This window comes from Haemorhous mexicanus, chromosome 6 (assembly GCF_027477595.1).
Source record: "Haemorhous mexicanus isolate bHaeMex1 chromosome 6, bHaeMex1.pri, whole genome shotgun sequence".
Taxonomy (NCBI): Eukaryota; Metazoa; Chordata; class Aves; order Passeriformes; family Fringillidae; genus Haemorhous; species Haemorhous mexicanus.
In genome coordinates, this window is record NC_082346.1 from 65,640,023 (window position 1) to 65,659,444 (window position 19,422).

General features: G+C 49.7%; 1 protein-coding gene across 7 annotated transcripts in view; it reads right to left on the bottom strand.

Moving 5' to 3' along the window:
- FANCM (FA complementation group M) overlaps positions 1–19,422 on the bottom strand; it is a 60,804-nt gene that overhangs the window by 24,932 nt on the left and 16,450 nt on the right. For 3 of the 7 annotated variants that reach the window (XM_059850727.1, XM_059850726.1, XM_059850722.1), the window contains 6 exons: positions 12,087–12,218; positions 11,101–11,233; positions 10,263–10,403; positions 9,743–9,844; positions 8,156–8,343; positions 6,429–6,635 (listed from right to left, as the gene is read on the bottom strand). In XM_059850727.1, the coding sequence (XP_059706710.1) occupies positions 6,429–6,635; positions 8,156–8,343; positions 9,743–9,844; positions 10,263–10,403; positions 11,101–11,233; positions 12,087–12,218 (903 nt within the window). The remainder of the gene's footprint in view (positions 1–6,428; positions 6,636–8,155; positions 8,344–9,742; positions 9,845–10,262; positions 10,404–11,100; positions 11,234–12,086; positions 12,219–19,422) is intronic. The other 4 variants (XM_059850728.1, XM_059850724.1, XM_059850725.1 and 1 more) reach the window with 3 other exon arrangements.

The following is a 19,422-nucleotide window of genomic DNA, read 5'->3' on the forward strand; positions in this document are numbered from 1 at the left end:
AAAGAACACCTCAGTGTCTGTGGGGTTTCTCATTATTTCCTGTTCCCTCAGCAAGGAGTTGTTTGGTTTGGGGTTTTTAATGGACCAGAAGCAGGCACAGCACTGGAGAGTGAGAAAGGAGCACAGCCCTTGCCTGGGGGAAGTTACAAGCTGTCACTGATACAGGGATGATGTAAATTAGATTACATCAGAAACAGGGAAAGGAGCTCAGGCAGAAAAAAAAAAGGCCTAAGATGATTTGTTGATGTCATGAGTGCTCTGAGTCCTTTTAATTACTCCCCATTTTTTTATTGTGCAATGGAGAAACCATGGCAAAGCTGGGGAATGTCAGGAGAGAAACTGGGGCCTCCCTCTGGAAGTGCCTCCCCAAGGAGGTTTGGTGCTCTGCTCCTCCCCAAGCCCCTGTGAGACCCTGAGTGTCCCAGGGGGGCAGCTGCCACCTGACAGAGAGGATTTCAGGCAGCAAAATTAAATGAATTAAATAAATAAAGAAATAATTTCCCTGAATAAAACTGGAGGAGGCCCACAGCCACCTCTGATAAACCCCTCAGGCATTCCAAAAAATAACTTTTCAATCCTAGAACAGTCAAACCCCAGTGTTCTTATGGCAGAAAAACGTGATGTTACCAAATTAGCAGCATCACAGCGCTGTGACTTCAGTGGCTTTTCCCTTCCCTGGGCTTCCCTGGGCTGAGCAGCTCCAGGGGACATCCCAGGAGCCATCCCAGCAGCTCCAGGGGACATCCCAGGAGCCATCCCAGCAGCTCCAGGGGACATCCCAAGCCTGGGCCCTGGGGCTCACGGGAGCTGCCACGTGGAGAGGCTGCCCTGGGCACACATGGGAGCCACAGAACAAACACTGAGGTGACAGGAATTCCTGCCAACGTCACGCTGCCAGACCTGCACTGACCCCTTTCTCCCAATAAAACATCTTCAAAAGCTTTGTGACTGACCTGGTTTGATTAAAAACAACCCCAAAGTTAAAGCAAGCAAAACAAAAAAAAAAATCCCAAAACTGAAACAAAGGGGAAAAAACACACAAAAACCCCTAACAAATTCCTATAAATTAATACATGGACATTAATTATTGAGCTGAAAATTAAGTGGTGGGGAAGAACCTCCAAACTGAGTCTCTTTCCAATTCTGCTAAAGTTAAAAACCCCAACAACAACCCCAAAAAACACCCTCAAGAAAAACCAAACAAACCCACCAAGACAATACTGCTTTGCACTTAAACTTATTTCCTGACCCGAAAATAAAAAAGATGTATGCAATTACTTTTCTACCTGAGGGGAGGTTCTGCTTCAAATATATCTGAGAAAATCTGGACAACACAGTAATCCAAGTACTTAAGTGAAGCTCCAAGGAATTTAAGGGACTGTTTTATATCCCATTACAGAGCAGAGCTTTCAATAGTAACCAGCCTCCGTAAGCAGCACGAGAAAACATCTATTTACAAGCTCCACTCAGGTTTAATATTTTTGGCTCTCATCCCTTCAAAGGGGAAACTTTTCTCCCCCCAGGGAGGATTCTCTGCAGTCTCATTCAGAATTAAATCCCTGCCATCCACAAATCCCACCCAGAGCTACAGAATTGACTGGAATAAATGAAATAATACCAAGAGTCTGAAACTTTGGGTTTACAATTGATTTACACAGACCTTGGCTGTGTTGGTTTGCACCCCCTTTCACTGGTGATGGCAGCAGGGAGTGCCCAGCCTGTCCTGCCCAAATCCTGCCCAAATCCTGCCCTGTCCCATCCAAGGGTGAGCCAGGCCCTGCAGGGCTGTGGGATGCAGCTGGCCCAGCTGTGCCGGGATCCCCCAGCTCCCAGCACATCTCCAGTGGGACAGGGGTGTCCCGAGGGACAGTCTGTTCTCAGAGATGATTAATTGTGCTCTGCCTGAGTGCTGGGCTGCAGGAGCCCAGCCAAAGTGGATTTGCACCTAAGCCGATCTCCTCATCCTCACACGCAAGAGCGCGGCCACTAAAGCCAGCTCTGGGTGCCAGTGGCGTCACCAGCCCAGTAAGCACCAGCCTGAACAGCCACTGTCACCACCAGCACCCCACCCCCAGTGTCCCCCCCAGCTCCAGCCCCACCCCACTCCTCCCTCTGCACCCTTGGAAAGCCCTGGACTCTCTGAGCTGCAGTTTAATACTTGGTGACATGGCAGGCTGGGAGAGCTGGGAATGTTCTCCTGGAGAGGAGAAGGCTCCAGGGAGAGCTCAGAGCCCCTGGCAGGGCCTGGAGGGCTCCAGGAGAGCTGGAGAGGGACTGGGGACAAGGACAGAGGGACAGGAGCCAGGGAATGGCTCCCAGTGCCAGAGGGCAGGGATGGATGGGAGATTGGGAACTGGGAATTCCTGGCTGGGCTGGAATTGCCAGAGCAGCTGTGACTGCCCCTGGATCCCTGGCAGTGCCCAAGGCCAGGCTGGACACTGGGACACCCTGGGACAGTGGGAGGTGTCCCTGCCATGGCAGGGGGCAGAGCTGGAGGATCTTTCATGTCCCATCCAACCCAAAGCACTCCGGGGTTCTCTGCTGGAGTTTCCTGTAACAGTGAACGAGGAGCCTGAGCAGAGACTCCCTGGGGGCTGCAGCTTTGTCCCAAGGGACAGCTCCAATCCCTGCTCCCTGGGACAGGGACAGCACCCAGGAAAGGGCTGGAGCTGGGTCAGGGCAGGCTCAGGCTGGAGATCAGGAAAGATTTTCCCCCCAGAGGGGGCTGGCACTGCCCAGGCTCCCCAGGGAATGGGCACAGCCCCGAGGCTGCCAGAGCTCCAGGAGGGTTTGGACAGGGATGCCAGGGATGCCCAGGGTGGGATTGTTGGAGATCTGGGCAGGGATGCTCCCTGAGTGTGGAATCCTCTGAATCCTTCCCCCTCAGGCAAATCCCCAGGGCACTGCCTTGGAAAGACCTACCAGAGAGTTTTCCCCAGCTGGGCAGACAGAAAGAACTTCCCCATGGAATCTTGCAGAACACCATGATCCATCCCAGTTCCTTTCCCCAGATGTCCCAAATTCTCTTGGTTTCTCCTTTCCCTGCTCCCTCATTGGCTGTGGAATCCCTGGTGGCCAGCCCTGTCCTCCCTGTAGGGCAATGCCCTTTGCCTGCCCCTTGTGCCACCCCATGCCCTCCCATCCTTAACCCTGTGCACACCACATGGCCAGGGGGCTTTTGTCCCTGATTTCCCTTGGGCGTGCTGGAACAAACCTTGGCTGGGATTCACCCTACAAAAGGCCCTTCTGCCTCTTGGCTGAGCTAGCTGTGGTGAGTGTGGGGTGTGTGCTCTGCCTGAACACTCACCTGTGCAAACTCAGGGCACAGGAACATTTCTGTGTCTGCTCTGGGGTGCCCTGACCCCCAGGGCAGCACTGACTTTCACCCTCATCCATGGGGAAAGTTTCCCAGACTTCAGGATAGACTGGAACCCACCAAAGTGTGCAATAGATTACAGAGAGAAGTGCAGGTGTGTCACTGGGTGAGAAATTGAGGGTTTGGGGTGTTTAGTGTGCTGTGGATGGGAGCAAGATGGAGAGCACAGGGTGTCATCCTGGGCTTCTTCTTCAGGCTGCTTCTTCCTCCTTCTCCATGGGTTTGGGTGGAATTTGTAATTGGGCAGAAAAGTCCCCATTGCAGCTCTGTGGGATCAGTTATTGGGGTATAAGGGAAAATAATCCAGGTGTCAGCTCTTAATTGGATAGTTTAGTCTTAAAAGCCCTTGGAACCAGAGATTGTTGGGCATTTTGTGCCTTCTGATGAAAAGCTGAACTCCCAGCAGTGAGACTGTGTCACTGATAAGAAATAATAAACACCTGAGTGTGAACATGAATTACTGTCTCAGTGCCTTCAGTCCAGACCCAGAGAAACCCACAGCTGGAACCCCCACACCTACCCAAGTGGCTTTTCCACAGGAGATGCTTGTTGGGAAACAGGTAACAGCACCCACCATCTAAACCCCACCGTGCCACAGGGTGAGCAACCCCTGATTGCCTGGCTCTTGGGGAAGATGAAACAGGAAAGCCTGATCAATATGATTGCCTGGCAAAAGAATTTGAGAATATGGAAACTGTGAGTGAGATGGAAATGAAAGCAGCTCTGAGATCCCTCAGTTACTGAACACCTGGAAAACAATGGCATGGCCAGCTGAAGGGAATCCCCTTTGGATGGAACAACACCCTCTGCCTGCAGACAGCTCCAAGGGGCAGAGCAGACCCTGCTGGCTTGGCAGAAGGGCCCAAAGAGGAGTTTTTAGGGTTTAAAATGGAACACAGGATGGGAATGTAATGATTCTTACAGGCTGTATGTAAATGCTGTAGGATTTGTGTCTTGTACTAGATTGGTGAGTGAGAATTAGAATATTCAGCACAGAAGAAGATTTATGGTATTGGAATGGGAACTCTGCTCTCTCTCACCCTCTTTACCACGTTCTTGCCTTCTCTCTCTTTACCTCTCTCTTCCTCTTTGGGGCCTGCTCTGAGCTGTGGCTGGCAGCTCCCAGCAGGGCCCCTGTGTTGTGTTGGGGAGGGTCCCCAGGACGAGGTGAGAGATGAGAATTTGACTGCATGTTCTCAGGAGGCTGATTTATTATTTCATGATATGTATTATATTAAAAGAAATGCTATACTAAAACTACACTAAAGAAAGAGGAAGGATACATCAGAAAGCTAGAAAGGAATGAATAATAAAAACTCGTGACAGATCAGAGTCCTGACACAGCTGGACTGGGATTGGTCATTAAGTTAAAACAATTCACATGGAACCAATGAAAGAATCCCCTACTACATTCCAAAGCAGCAAAACACAAGGAGAAGCAATCAGATAATTATTATTTACATTTTTCTCTGAGGCTTCTCAACTTCCCAGGACAAGAAATCGTGGTGAAGGGATTTTTCAGAAAATATCACAGTGACACCCCTGCACCCACGCCCTTTCCCAGAATCACAGAACAATGAGGTTGGAAGAGACCTCTGAGATCATCGAGTCCAACCTGTGCCCTCACACCTCACCATAGCACCAAGTGCCATGGCCAGGCTTTTATAAACACATCCAGAGATGGTGATTCCACCTCCTCCCTGGGAAGAGCATTCCAGTGCTTTATTATTCTTTTGGTAAAAAACATTTTCCTGATATCCAACCTGTCTGGTCCCTGCCATAGCTGGAGGCTGTGTCCTCTGGTTCTGTCAGAGACCGACCCCACCTGTCTGCAGCCTCCCTGCAGGAAGGTGTGGAGAGCAATGAGGGCACCTCTGAGCCTCCTCTTCTCCAGGCTGAGCACCCCCATCTCCTTCAAATATTCCTCACAGGGTTTGTGTTCCCAGCCCCTCACCAGCCTTGTCAGCCCTCACTTGCCTTTGCAATAAACTGCACGTTCCAGGACCTGGCTTCAGAGATCTCTCATCTCTGTCCATCCCGACCATCCCACCCCCGTGTGAGTCTCTGTCCAAAGTTTCCCTCATCTGCCTCACGACTGTCATTGGGGACCACTGAAGAAAAGACCCTTGTCTGAAATTCTGGCCCTGCTGGAGACAGTTACTTGCCCAGACCCTGAGGCCTGAGCACAGTGCTAAGCTATTGCTCACAGGTGTGTTTGCTGTATGCTACCCTGAACCCCCTGAAAGGAGGAAGGGGCACTTTGCCCTTTGCAACAACAGCCCTGGAAGTTGTCCCACCTCTCAGCCTGGCTGGACTTCCCCTGAGGTCATGGGTGGTCCCCACAGAAGACCCCTCACCTGTTTTACAACCGCCACAGACAGACAGACTGAGGTGGCAGAAGGCTCTCCATCAAGGACCAAGACATGAAACCCCTATGTGAAAAGGTTCCCCCCACCCCCCCCCTTTCCAAGGATTGGGACTGAAACCCCCAACCAGGGGAGGTGTGTGGGGGAGGCACGCTGACCAGAGCAAGATGGATGTTGTAGGTGTGAGCAGTGGACCAAGAAGACAATGGCTCTCACCCACTGCTGAGAACATGGACTGTGGGTACCCTTCTCCAAATACCATTTTCCCCTGAAAATGCAATAGACTACCTTTGATTTGATGTCAAGATTTACCCCTTCCCCCATCAAAAGAGAGTACAAAGAGTTCAGATGAACTGAAACCTCTGAGATCTCCCCAGATGTGACCTGCTGAACTCCATCGGCTGGACATGGAAGGACTTGGTCTCTCTATGTTTGGTAGCAATATACCTTCCTTTCTCTTCCTCCCTCTTTTCCTTATTCTTCCCTTTCCCCAATCCCTCCCCAACGCATTTTGCTGTGGTCATTCAATAAAGGTACACTGGTTTTTGATTATCACTGCAAACCCCCTGCGCCGTGTCAGTGTTTTTACCACCCTGAGATCAATTCAGGAACCACCACAAACCCCGTTTGTAAGCACGGCTCGTGACACCCCGTCCCTCCTGGGCCTGGCCGTGGCCCTCACTCACCCTCTCCTCGCGGCCCTGGGCCAGGATGACGACGATGCGGCCGTGGCGGCGGCGCCCGGTGCGGCCCATGCGCTGCACCAGGCGCACGGGGCTGCGCTGCGCGTCGAAGCACACGATCAGATCCACCTCGCCGATGTCCAGCCCCTCCTCGCCCACGCAGGTGGACACCAGGGTGTTGTAGCCGCCCTCCCGGAAACGCCTCACCACCTGCAGGGACAGGGGAAAGGCACTCAGCAGCTCAGCCAGGAAAACGGATTTGTCCTGGGTTGGAAGATCTGTCAGAGCTGGGCAGTTCTCTGCTGTTCCTGGGGCAGGTTTCTTTATCCCTCCCACAGCCAACCCTCCCTCCAGGAGATCTCTGCTGTCCATGGCCACTGAGTGTCCCTGCAGGGCTGATCCAATTCCAGCATCCCATGGGGAGATGCTCCGCCCAGGGGAGGAGCCAAACATTCCTCCCTGGATCCAATCTGAGCTGGGAACAGCCCAGCAGCCTTTGCCCACTGCATTCCCAGAGGAGCAGCTTTCTGCTGCCCTGCATTCCCAGAGGGAGAGCAGGCCCATCTCCAGCAGCCCTGGAGCTGCAGAGGAAAACTCCCCCCTTGTGCAGGATCCCTGCTCCAGCAGAACCACAGCTGGCACTGCAGGAGGGCTGAGCCCCCTGGGATGGGACTGTGCCACCACCCTGAGCCCCCTGGGATGGGACTGTGCCACCACCCTGAGCCCCCCTGGGATGGGACTGTGCCACCACCCTGAGCCCCCCTGGGATGGGACTGTGCCACCACCCTGAGCCCCCCTGGGATGGGACTGTGCCACTACCCTGAGCCCCCCTGGGATGGGACTGTGCCACCACCCTGAGCCCCCCTGGGATGGGACTGTGCCACCACCCTGACACACAGTGGGGCAGGGCTGCTCTCACTCTGGCAGTGGGGTTTTGTATTACTGCATTTTAAAATTTTATTTTATTTTTATTCTTTTTTTTTCTAGTAAAGAACTGCTATTCCTGCTCCCAGATCTTTGCCTGAGAGCTCTTTAATTTCAAAATTCTAATAATTCACAGGGAGGGGTTTTCCATTGTGATTTTCCATTTCAGGGGAGGCTCCTGCCTTCCTTAGCAGACACCTGGCTTTTCAAACCAAGACAATCCTAAAATGACAAATTTTGTCTTTTTAAATTTCCCAGCTGCTACCTTGTGATCCAACACCACCCCAGTGTGACCAGCATCAGCATTTCAACTCTTTAACTCTAAAATGAAGGGAAAAAAGCCCACCTTATTCTGTCTCCAACTATGTAAAACTTGTAAAACTGATCCTCCCAACTTAGCAATTAAATATTTTAGGGGTTGTCTTGTTGTCTTTTTTTTTGGCTTTGCTAGATCAGAATTTCATGCTGGATCTTACCTGTCTTATCTAGAATAAAAATAAATTTCCCACAGCATGTATTCGCATATTTCCCCAGATTTTTGACATTTTAATTTAGCAGTTGTTAATATAATATAAATAATATAAATTATGGAAATTCTATTTTTATATAATATAAATATATAAATTATTGGGCTATTTTGTTCAGTGAGTATAATTTTGGCTCCTCTGGAACCCACTGGACTCCACAGGGATTTACCAACGACACTTACAGCTCATCCACTGCTACACAGCCCATACTCCTGAGGTTATATCCACAATTAATGCTCCTCATCACTAATTCCCAGTCCAAGCCTCCTCTTGCCTCACCTCCAGCTGCTCCTTCTGGGTGAAGCCCTTGGTGCTCTTGCCCGAGGAGTGTCCCACGAAGGTCATGGCGCGCACGGCCGGGCTGAGCCGCGCCAGCATCTCGGCGATCTCCTGCACGCTGTCCCGGAACGAGGAGAAGATCATCACCCTCGTGTCCCCAGGGCAGCCCTCGCTCCTGTCCTCACCTGCTGCATTTGAAAATGGCAGGTTTTGATAGAATCATCAGTAAAAAAGGACGGGGCAACCCCCACAAGTTACACGTTCACAGCTCTTGTCTCACTTAATGGGAAGAGAAAATGGGCAGAAAATGCTCCAAGATCCCCCTCCTTGAAAAATCCCTCTTTGGATCAAAGCATGCTCTAGTTTTGGAGAATGTGAGAATGAGAATGTCTTTATCTGAGGCACCCTTGCTAAAGTCACTTTGAAAAGCTGGGTTGGATGGGAAGTGCTTTAGAATGAAGTTCACAGCGCTGTTGTCTCCATTTCAGGACTCTCAGGACAGCAGAACCATAATCCCAGAATCCCAGACTGGTTTGGGTTGGGAGGGACCTTAAATCCCATCCCATTCCCACCCCTGCCAGGGCAGGGACACCTCCCACTGTCCCAGGCTGCTCCAAGCCCCAGTGTCCAGCCTGGCCTTGGGCACTGCCAGGGATCCAGGGGAATGAACAGAACAGAAAGGGCTGGGGCTGTTCCAGGTATGGCCAGTGGCTTTGGGCACAAATTCCCCCCTTTCCATCTCAAATGTAGGGTTTTTAAGTGGAGGCAAAAGGAGGGAGGTTGGGAGGACAGAAAGAACTCTGAATGGGAAGGGGAAAAAAGAAGCAAATTGCATTAAATGCATGGGGACTTATCCTAAAGTTACAAACACAGAACTGGGAAACAAAGTTGCCTAGTAGAAAACATCAGTCATTTCAAAGGTTTGCTGAGAACAGGGCATCCAAGAGAGAAAAAAAACCACACAAAAAAAGAGGGAAGGGCAGGTCAGAAATCATCAGAACTTGACAGAGCACAAAGACCCAAACGGACAAGATAAAAAGGGAACAAGATGCAAAACAAATGTTATTGTTACTCCTGTAATATTCCAAAGGCTGGAATCAAGAAGCTGAAACACCCCAAAACCCAAGAGATCTGAATGATGTTTTCATCAAGATGAAAAAGAATGAGGGACAGGGGAATGTAACTGAAGGATCTGAACTTCTAATTGCTGCCTCAGAGTTGTTAATTCTTATCCTCAGGCTGGATATCAGAACTTCCATCCTTAAGGTCCTTAAGTGAGCTCATGGAACTCTGCAGCAGGAACTGAGGAGAGGCTGCCAGGACAAACTGGGACAGGACCAGCAGGAGAGGTGGTGCCCCCAGAAATGAATTCCCTATCCCTGTTTTGCTCAGCTGGTAGAGCAGTTTATATCAAATTAATAATGAGAACTTATAGGAAGTTTTATCTTATAGAAATCTTGTGCTGAAGTTTTCTAGAGGGGAAGATGCACAAACAATCAAAGCAATGAGACAGCACAAAGGAGGGAATCAATCAGGAGGATACTCCTTGTTTCCATTCCCAGGTTTTCCTGAGCTGTTGGCACTCACCAGAACCTCTCTGTTTCCAGGATCTGAAGTGTTCTATTACAATCTCCTCCAATTTCTTCAGTTTTGGATGGCTGTAGACAAATTCCTTTTTATTTTCCAATGCTAGAAAGGAAATAAAGTAATGAAAGATGTAAATAAACCTGAAACAAGCAGGAAGGTTCAGTGAACTTCATTGCCTCTCACTAGAATTATCTGAGTCAGACCCAAATCCTGACACTGATTCCAAACAAAACAATAAACTGCTGACAGAAGAACATTTGTTAAACCCAGTTTTTGAGGAAGTGCTGTTACTTTTGTTAGAGTCACACTGGAAAAGACTTACAGTGAAACAGCTGTATTTTAACCTTCATTTTAGAGCAAATTAAAAACTTCAAAAACAGAAAACTTCCTTGAAAGTAGCTAAAACCACTGAGGGAAGAGACAGAACATTGGGAATTCAATGTGGAATAACAAGGAGCAGCAGCCAGGGCAGCACAACTTTTAAACAGGAATAGTCTGTCCCTGAGAGGAGAATCCTGACCTGTTGTGCTGTTGCCAGCACTTCCACTCTCAGCAGTCACAGCAGTGTCTGAGAACATGTCCTGCAGCTGCTGGTAGAGCTCCATGAAGTCCTCGTTGCGCCCCAGCTCGCTCTTGGTGCGGGACAGCCCTGTGGAGAGAGCTGGAACACCTCAGGATCCCATTTGCTTTCCCAAACTCTGCCTTTAGCAAACCTCACAGTGCCCAGCTCTGGCCCCTCAGCTTGGGAAGGACTTGGAGAGGCTCGAGCACATCCAGAGGGGGCAGCGAGGCTGGGGAGGGGCTGGGAACACAAACCCTGAGAGGAAGCCCTGAGGGAGCTGGGGGGGCTCAGCCTGGAGAAAAGGAGACTCAGGGGTGCCCTCATCACTCTCACAGCTCCCTGAAAGGTGCCTGTGCTCAGCTGGGCTGGGCTCTGTCTGCAGGAACTGACACAACCAGAGCACACAGCCTGGAGCTGTGCCAGGGGAAATACAGGTTGGATATCAGAAGAAAGATTTTTATAGAAAGGGTGATAAAGCTCTGGAATGTTCTGCCCAGGGAGGTGGTGGAGTCCCCATCCCTGGGTGTGTTTAACAAAGCCTGGATGTGGCACTGGGTGCCAGGGGTGAGCTGAGGTGTTGGGGCTGGCTTGGACTCGATGGTCTTGAAGGTCTCTTCCAACCTGGTCATTCTGTTAATATTCTGTGAATAAGGGGAACAAAAAACCAAATCCACCTGCAGTCCCTCATTCCTTAAGGTGTTTTGTTCATTCCTTAAGGTGTTTTGTGCCAAAGCAGCCATACAGCAAGGTAAATGAAGTGGAGCTGAAAGGAAGGATGCTCCTGAGGAGATTTCACCTTTGGATCCATCCATGATTCCCCACAGGTAGATGAATAAGGAGCGGATTCCCATCTGCAGCAGCAGCTCGTACCCGTGGTACAGACTGATACAAAGGGCAAAGTCTCCTTCAATGATGCCTTGATGGATTCCCTGGGGGAGAAAAGCAGATTCTGATGGAGTTAGGAAGTGGCTGAGGAGCAGGAATCCCACTGCAATTCGTGCCCAAAAGCAGAGTGACACCTGAGGAGCAGAACAAAGCCCAAAGTGATGCCCAGGGAGCCGTTTGTCCATCACGGGACAGACTGCACAGTGCTCAGTGAAGGCAGTCCTCTTCCACCTCCAAAATACTCTCCAAAATACCTCTATAATCTCCCAAAATTAGCTCATCAACCCTCAGACTCTGACAGCTGAACCATCAGCATTTGGGAAAACCAGGGATTTCTGGCACATCCACCCAGGCTATGGAATTAACTCCGGAAAGTTGCCTTGCTTGCAGTGAAGGAGATTTCCTATTGCTCTTTTTGAGATACACAGGGGTTTTTTAGGCAATTTTCTTTAAGTCTACAAAATTTGACCATTCCATGAGGCTTTACCAAAAACCAGGAGCAGGAATATACCTTTGAGGGGAAAATGAAAACTTGGCTGTCAGTGATTACAATGTAAGTTCTCAAAGCAATTTCACTTCAACTGAGTGCCTTTTTCAACTGAGTGCCTTTTTCAACTGAGTGCCTTTTTCAACTGAGTGTCTTTTCCTTCACTCTGCTATATTGGCATCCAGAAATGTGGAACAATTAGGAATATTTTTCATAAATGATCTTAAAATAGATAAATAGATTTCATAGATGATTTTAAAGATCCCTTCCATCCCAGACTGTGCTGTGATTCTATTTTATTCCACAGCTAAAAACAGAAATCTACTTAAAATGTCTCCAGAAATATTGTAACGATGGATTATTCCTATTTATTCACCACTTTAATAGCATGAAACAAATAAAGAACTTACTGCATGTTGTGCAGAGGGGTTCTTCCTGTACTGATCCCTTGCCAGGATGATCTGGTACTTGGTCAGGCTGGGAATATCCCTCCTGGATAAAACTCCCACCTTTATCAGGCGCCCAGCAAATGCTTCCAGCACCTGGAACCAAAACCCAGCACAGATAGGGGGGTGAGCCCTTTGGAATGATTTTATTTTTATAGATCCTACACAACAGAACATGAGCAGCTCATTGGTTTTATCTGAGACACAGGATTTTTCACAGGGAGCTGTGCTGAATTCTGAGTGCTGTGTTACTGTGCCAGGTGCTCTGCCTCAGTGGAAGGTTCTCCATAATCAGGATGTTTTTAGGTTAATCCCCAAATTCCTGCCAGAGCACTTGGACAAGGCTCTCAGGCACAGGGTGGGATTGCTGGGGTGTCCTGTGCAGGGTCAGGAGCTGGACTCCATGATCCTTGGGGGTCCCTTCCCACACCCTCCTGCCCCAGGGTAACCCTGGATCCACCCAGGAACTGAGGAGAGGAAAATCCCCTGGGATCTGGAATGGAACAAGGGCTGAGCCAGCAGAGAGGGAGAGGAGTGGGAGGGACCCCCAGGTATGGAATAGGGGCTGCAGCTCCCCTCTCACTGCTCACACTCCAATGACACCTTGATCCCAGGAGCACTTGGATTCACCTCTGAGAAGACCAAAGTGGGTGAAGGACTGGCCAGCATGTCCAGGATCTGTGTGGAAGGGATGGGACCTGGGAGACAGCAGCAGAGAGGAACGGGCACAGGCACAGCAGTGTGTCCCATTTCCTGCAGAACCCACCCCAAAACACAGCTTGTTTTCCAGCATCACATGTACCTGCTTTCCACCTCGCTGCAGCAAGGACAATAACCTGCACTAATGCATCCTAATCCTGTTTTTCCTCTTTGCTTCCCAGCCTTAGGTGGTCAGGATTTTTCTGCAGACTTAGTTTGGCCTGAGCACTAACTCTGCCATAATTGCAGTAATCAGATTTGTCCCACAAACCCTGTTTACAGCCTGTAGGCCCCCTTGGCCAAGGGCCCCAAAAAGCCCAGTGCACAAGAACAGGCTTCTCCAAAGCTCACAGACAGTGTCCCAGTGCTACTTCCATGCAGCCTGTGTTTCCCAAGTGTCCAGGCACTCCAGCAGCAGCACAGCTGCCCTGCCCTAAGAGGGCTATAGTGTAACAAATGCTTAATCCCTTTAGTGTCCCTTCAGCCCGCTGAAAAGCATCCAACTAAACCAATAAAGCCAGGCCTAAGTCAGGCTTCCAACACTGATCCCAGCAGTGGAGTTGGTGGGGAGGAAATGTCCTGACTGGTACAGAAAGCCACGTGTAGAGCTCAACCTGTGCTTATCCCTGAGTAACAACTCACTGGTTACTCCAGGCACTGCTCCTGTGCTGGGTTACCAGGTCCTGTTAGGATGCACAAATATCCTTAACATGCTCATGCTGCTGATGCTCTGGCAGGCAGCTCAGCTCAACTTCTGTCTGCTTGCTTTGATTGTTCCTATAGTTTAGTTTATAAATTAGTTTATAATATTGTTTATTTATAGGTCTTCTTTTATCTTCTTACTCTGTGTGAGAACCTGTGTGGCATTAAAATGAAAACAGAATCATAGAATGGTTTGGGTTGGAAGGGACCTTAAATCCCACCCAGTGCCACCCCTGCCACAGCAGGGACACCTCCCACTGTCCCAGGTGGCTTCAAACTCCAGTGTCCAGCCTGGCCTTGGGCACTGCCAGGGATCCAGGGGCAGCCACAGCTGCTCTGGGAATTCCATCCCAGCCCCTCCCCACCCTCCCAGCCAGGAATTCCTTCCCAACATCTAATCAAAATCAAATCTAAAATCCTAAGAACGGAGTGGGAGTCACTGCCATCACCAATGCCAGCAGCATTAATCCCCCAAAGAACCAAACACGCAGGGGGAATCTGGAAGGGTGGAGGGACAGTTGTGGCAGCCCCAGCTCAGCCCTGCTGGGGAATCTCCACCCTGCCCGCGCCCAGGTCACTCACACTGCAGCAGCAGGGAAGCAGCTCAGAGCAGACAGAGGGAACTCTCAGACATGGAGCCAGGATTCTGAGTGCTTTGGGCCATCCTGGGCTGCTCCTCTTCCCCGGGAGGGTGGGAGGGGCTGGCCTGGAATTCCCAGAGCAGCTCTGGCTGCCCCTGGATCCCTGGCAGCGCCCAAGGCCAGGGTGGATGGGGACACCTTCCCCAGGATGAGCAGCCTGGGACAGTGGGAGGTGTCCCTGCCATGGGATTAATTCCCTTCCAAGCCAAAGCATTCCCTGACTTTACCCTGGGCCATGGGATGGGAGCCAGGCCTGGGGCAGCCCCTCCCTGCCTGCTCTGTGTCCCCTGGGGCACCTGGGACACCCAAAGGTGTCACCTGGGACACTCCAAGGCCTTCCCAAGCCTTTCCAGGTCTCCTTTATCCCCAGGGAGCTGGGTCATGGCCTCACAGCTCCCAGGGAAAGCAAGGCAGGACACTCCATCCCCAGGCATTCCTTCTAATTAAGGCTCATGGATTAATTAAGCCAAATAAACCACTAACACCTCTAACACCAACAAGCAAACACCAGCTGGAGGCTGCAGTCGTGCCAGGAATTTCTGGAGGAAAGGAAGGATATAAATGCAGAAATCAAATTTGTTTTCTTAAAATACAGCCAAAACCATTCACCAAGCCACTGGGAAGACTGAACACACAAGGAGTTCATTTCTCATATTAATGAGAACAAAATTAAAAATGCAGTTTAGTTTTAGGGGTTTAAAATTCAGAACTTGATGTTTTATCACAGAGTTTGTTGCTGTTCTTCAATCCAGGCTGTACCTGATGAGTCCCTTTAAAAGGACAGAGACAGAGATGTCTGTGCCAGCTTACAGGAAAGGAATTTACCAAATAAACCAAAATGCTGACCATGAAGGAAGAACTCAGTGCTTTTTGTTTGAATGGATACCACTGGAATATCTCATGACCCTCCCATCAAACCCCAAACAGTTGGACATGAGCACACCTGAAATGCTGAAGGTGAAGCTTAAACTATGTCTCAAGTAGTGGAAACAGATTCAGGCTTGTCACAAATGTTCCTCTTGAAAAGAAATTAATATTTTCATTAAAAAGTAACAGCCACTAAATCTGATATTTCAGCACTGGTTTATGATTTCCTACAGCTGCTGCAGAGCAGTTTTTTCTAAAAAGCAATTTCCATTACCTGTACTTTTCTGTTTCATCCCTTGACCTAGTTTCTAACATATAAGAAAATGATATTGTCCCTGTTTGCTCAATGTACACCCCTGTCTGATTTAATCACCTTCTGCAAAACAACCCTGGTGCTGTTATGAAAGGCAGCAGGATGCAGTCACCTGGAGCTGCAGAACTCCCAGGGAACAGTAAACACAACCTACTTAGGAGAGCCTCAGCAGCAGGCACTGCTCCCTGATTACATTTATCTTGCCTCCATACCTTCATTTTTAATTAAAAAGATAATACTTCTGGAAAAGTCCCCTCAGCCTTTCCAAAACACTTCAGAGTCGTGTTACCCAAACACAGCCATAGAATTAATTCCAATTAATTGCTCAGGAGTGCTCGTGGCTTTCTCCAGCTCAGTGACTGGAGCTCAGAGCTGACAGATTTACAGCCAGCAGATAAAAGACAATTGGCAGAGTTATCCCATCCTGCACTGGACCTGCCAAGAGCACAAAGACTTCTTCTGTTCCAAGGTAGCTCCCACAGCAAACCACAGTGAGTTCTTGGAGCCCATGATGAGCTTAGAACCTGGTTTTGGAGCTCTGACAGGAGCTGAGGACTTGTGCACAGGGCAAAGAGCTGCTCCTGTGCCAGCTACACCTCACTAAAAACTGCTCCTAATCTGTTTTCTGTTGGCACAATAAAAAACAAAGGCTCTAAACTAACGCCCTGACCTAATTATTTTAGTGCAGATTTGCAGGGGTTCTTTACCAAAGAAAAACACTCCTAAATAACTGTTAGAGTGGCTTTGCTTTCCCAGGGGAGAAGGAGGGGGGGCAGAAACCTGCTGCCAAGCAGACAGGACCTCCACACACAGGGACTCCAAAGGTGCATCCCCTCCACAGGAGCTCCCCAGGGGCTGCCAGCCTCCCCTGGGAGGGTTTTAGACTGGGTTTTACAGAGCCACACTGGGCTGAGAGAGAGCTGCACCTTCCTCCAAACCCCCCCCAGCACTGTCAGTGCTCAGCAGAGAATCCCAGACTGGTTTGGGTTGGAAGGAGCTTCAATCCCACCCCTGCCATGGCAGGGACACCTTCCCCTGTCCCAGGCTGCTCCAAGCCCCAGTGTCCAACCTGGCCTTGGCTATCCAGGGATCCCTTCCCAACATGCTGGGGCTGAGCTGGTGGGAAGGAAAGGAGCCCAGGTAGTGCCAGTGAGGCAGCACACCCCAACCCCCTGCCCTGCCCTAAGGGGATCCCCCAAACCCTGGAGCTGTTGGAGCAGGGGACAACCCAGAGCTCCAGGAGGAAAGCAGATCCATGCTGGCCCCTGAGCTGCTCCAGCTCCTCCCATTCCCGAGGAGCAGAGCCAAGGAAGGCAGGGCAGGGCAGGAGGAGGCTCTGCCCACCAGGCCCTGCTGCACAGGGGGCTCAGCAGGGGTTTCACCCCCGGACCCCCAGCAGGGCTGTGCCAGGGCAGAGATCCTGCAGGGAGCGTGGGTGGACACAGCCAGAGCCTCCCACTGCTCCAGGGAAGGGCAGAGGAGGATCCAGAGCGTTCCCTGCTCTGTTCCAGCACTGAAACCAGGGAGGTTTGGGTTCCCCCAGTGTGATACCTTGAGGAGTGTCCATGGAGCAGCCAATATTCCCCAAAATAACTTCCAGGAGCAAAGCACATTTAGTGTCTGCCAGCTGGGGAGGCTCTGGAGCTCTGACTGGCACTGAGTTCTAGTTAAAACTTCAGAAGCAAAGTGGACCAGGCAGAAAAGTGCATTTTGTGCAATTCTCTCCTGATGCTTTCTCACCTGGCCAATAAAGGAAGGAGAGCAGCAGGGACACAGCAGGGCAGGGTGGATTTTAGCTGATCTTGTCACTCTCCAAACCCCAATACTGCTCAGCCCAATAATGATCTCGGCACCAAAGTTTTAAGTTTATATTAACTCGCTCAAACCCTTCCCAATCTTCCAGGGACGTGAGACACAGTGAAAATTCACTCTTCTTCCCTGGAAAAAATCCAATACTTTGTCTTTTTCAAAGAGCTGAGCTTTCTCCTGTTACAGCATTTTTCCTTTCTTAAAGGTTGTAAAACAAGACCTGCAGTTTTGACTTTTCAATTGATTTTACCAAGAACAATTTTACTTTTTATGGAGAGATGTTAAAATAAGTGACTTTTCTACATCAACTCACCACTCAGTAAGTGGCTGTCAGACAGAAAGGAGCATCCACTGAGGATGGTTTGGATCTGAAATTTTAAAGGCTGAGTATCAGTTTTTCTGTCTTATTCAGAGATAGAACCTGCCAGGAATGCACAGAGAACACAGCACTACCAAAACTGAGTTTTCTCAAGGAGTGGCTGTTTGTTAGCCAGCAGCCATACACAAAATTAGCAAGTTTGGGGGGAAAAGCACAACAAATACAACAAAAAATCAGCTTTTTTCACCTGCAGTAACAACAAGTTCCTCTGTTATCCATCCAGACACAGCCCATCACATCTTCAGCACTCCATCAAATGCACTAATTACCAAACTATCAGGAATCAAAGACAAATTAAATACACACAGAGTAATTAGTGCAGATGTTTTAGTTTAAAACAGGATTTTAAACTCCTCCCAGCCTCCTAGTCAATATTCTGTGGCACTTGGCATATATAGAGAAATTCAGCTGTGGTTTTAAACTCTTTTTCTGCTGGTTGGTTTTCCTTTGTTCTTTTCTCTCCTCTCCAGCAAAGACTCTTCATACTCAGAAATAATTTCATTGAAGCAATTATTAATTCTCATAATCAATGTGTAAGCAAAAGAGCTGGGACTGTTTTCCATTAATTATTTATGTAGGATGGGCAGAAAAAGAACATCCACACGTTGCCTCAAACAGGAATGCCAGTTCCTGGAAGAAATCCAGGATGCCCCCCTTGGTACTGATGAGCCAACAGCCAAACCTCAGTGGAAAATTCCTCGCCCCCAGCACGGGAGTGTGTGCTGTGGGATTTACCTGGGGCAGGGATGGGCTCCCACTGTGCCTCCCCTTGGCACTGAGGGTTCAGCCAGGTCTCTGGCACTGCCAGAGCTCTCCCTGCAGTGAGGGAGCCCGTGGTGCTGCTCTGGGGCAGCTGCCCATGAAATCAGATCAGCACCCACCCAGACACTTAAACAAGCACCAGCCCCAGCCCTGCTCCAGGATTTGCCTTCCCAGTGAATTCCAGAGCCTCTGGTGCTGATTCACTGCCTGCAGCCAGAGCCCAAACCCCCTCAGTGACCTGTGCTTCACTCCCTGCAGCCACTGTGCCCCAAAATCCCTCTCAGGACACTCCCAGCTGTGCCTCTGGTTATGAATTCCCCCAGGAGCACCTCCAAGGCACAGCAGGGTTTGGGGAGCACATCAGGACTGGCACATCTCAGCTCCTGGGGCAAGTCAGGGTTCATTTTCACAGCCAGCTCAGCCCCTGGGGCTGGGGAGCCAAAGCTGAGCCTGGAGAAAGGGACTGCCCAGGAAAAGGGAAAAGGGAGGGGGCAGATCAAGCATCCCAACAGTCACACCCCAAGTTCCAGCTTTCCCTGGAAGCATAGACAGTGCACAGGAAAGGACTATTTTCCTATTATTCTAAACCCCTAAATGCCCCAGGATTCCCTTTCCTGCCTGCACAAAAAGGACCACAATACAAATTTGGAATAAAAAACAACAGAGTCCACACAGACTCCTAATTCAAATCCAGATCCTGCTTTAATTTCCATATCCCATAATGGGGCTGCTCATCTCCCTCATTCAAAGGCTTGTCTCAGCAACTGCAAAATTACACAGCTGAAAACCTCCAAAGCTGGACTTCAGTAACAAAATATCCCAGAGTGTTTGCACTCCTAATAGTTTGGCAAGACCTCAGAGATCTCCTAAACAAAATGAAAGATCTGTCTTTAAAGTGTGCTTAGAAAGCAGTAAAATAAAATTCTGATAAAGAATGACTAACGGGACATGGAGAGCAGTGAGGAAAACACCACAAAGAGAACAGCTGGGAGAGAGAGAATGAGTGGGAAAACAGAACACAAACTCGTCTAAATTCTGCTCTGCTCGGACCCTGCAGCAGGGGGGGAAGGTACCAGGAGTGGGCATCTATCCATCCCTGACTGTACCCATTCCTGCCTGGCGCTGGGC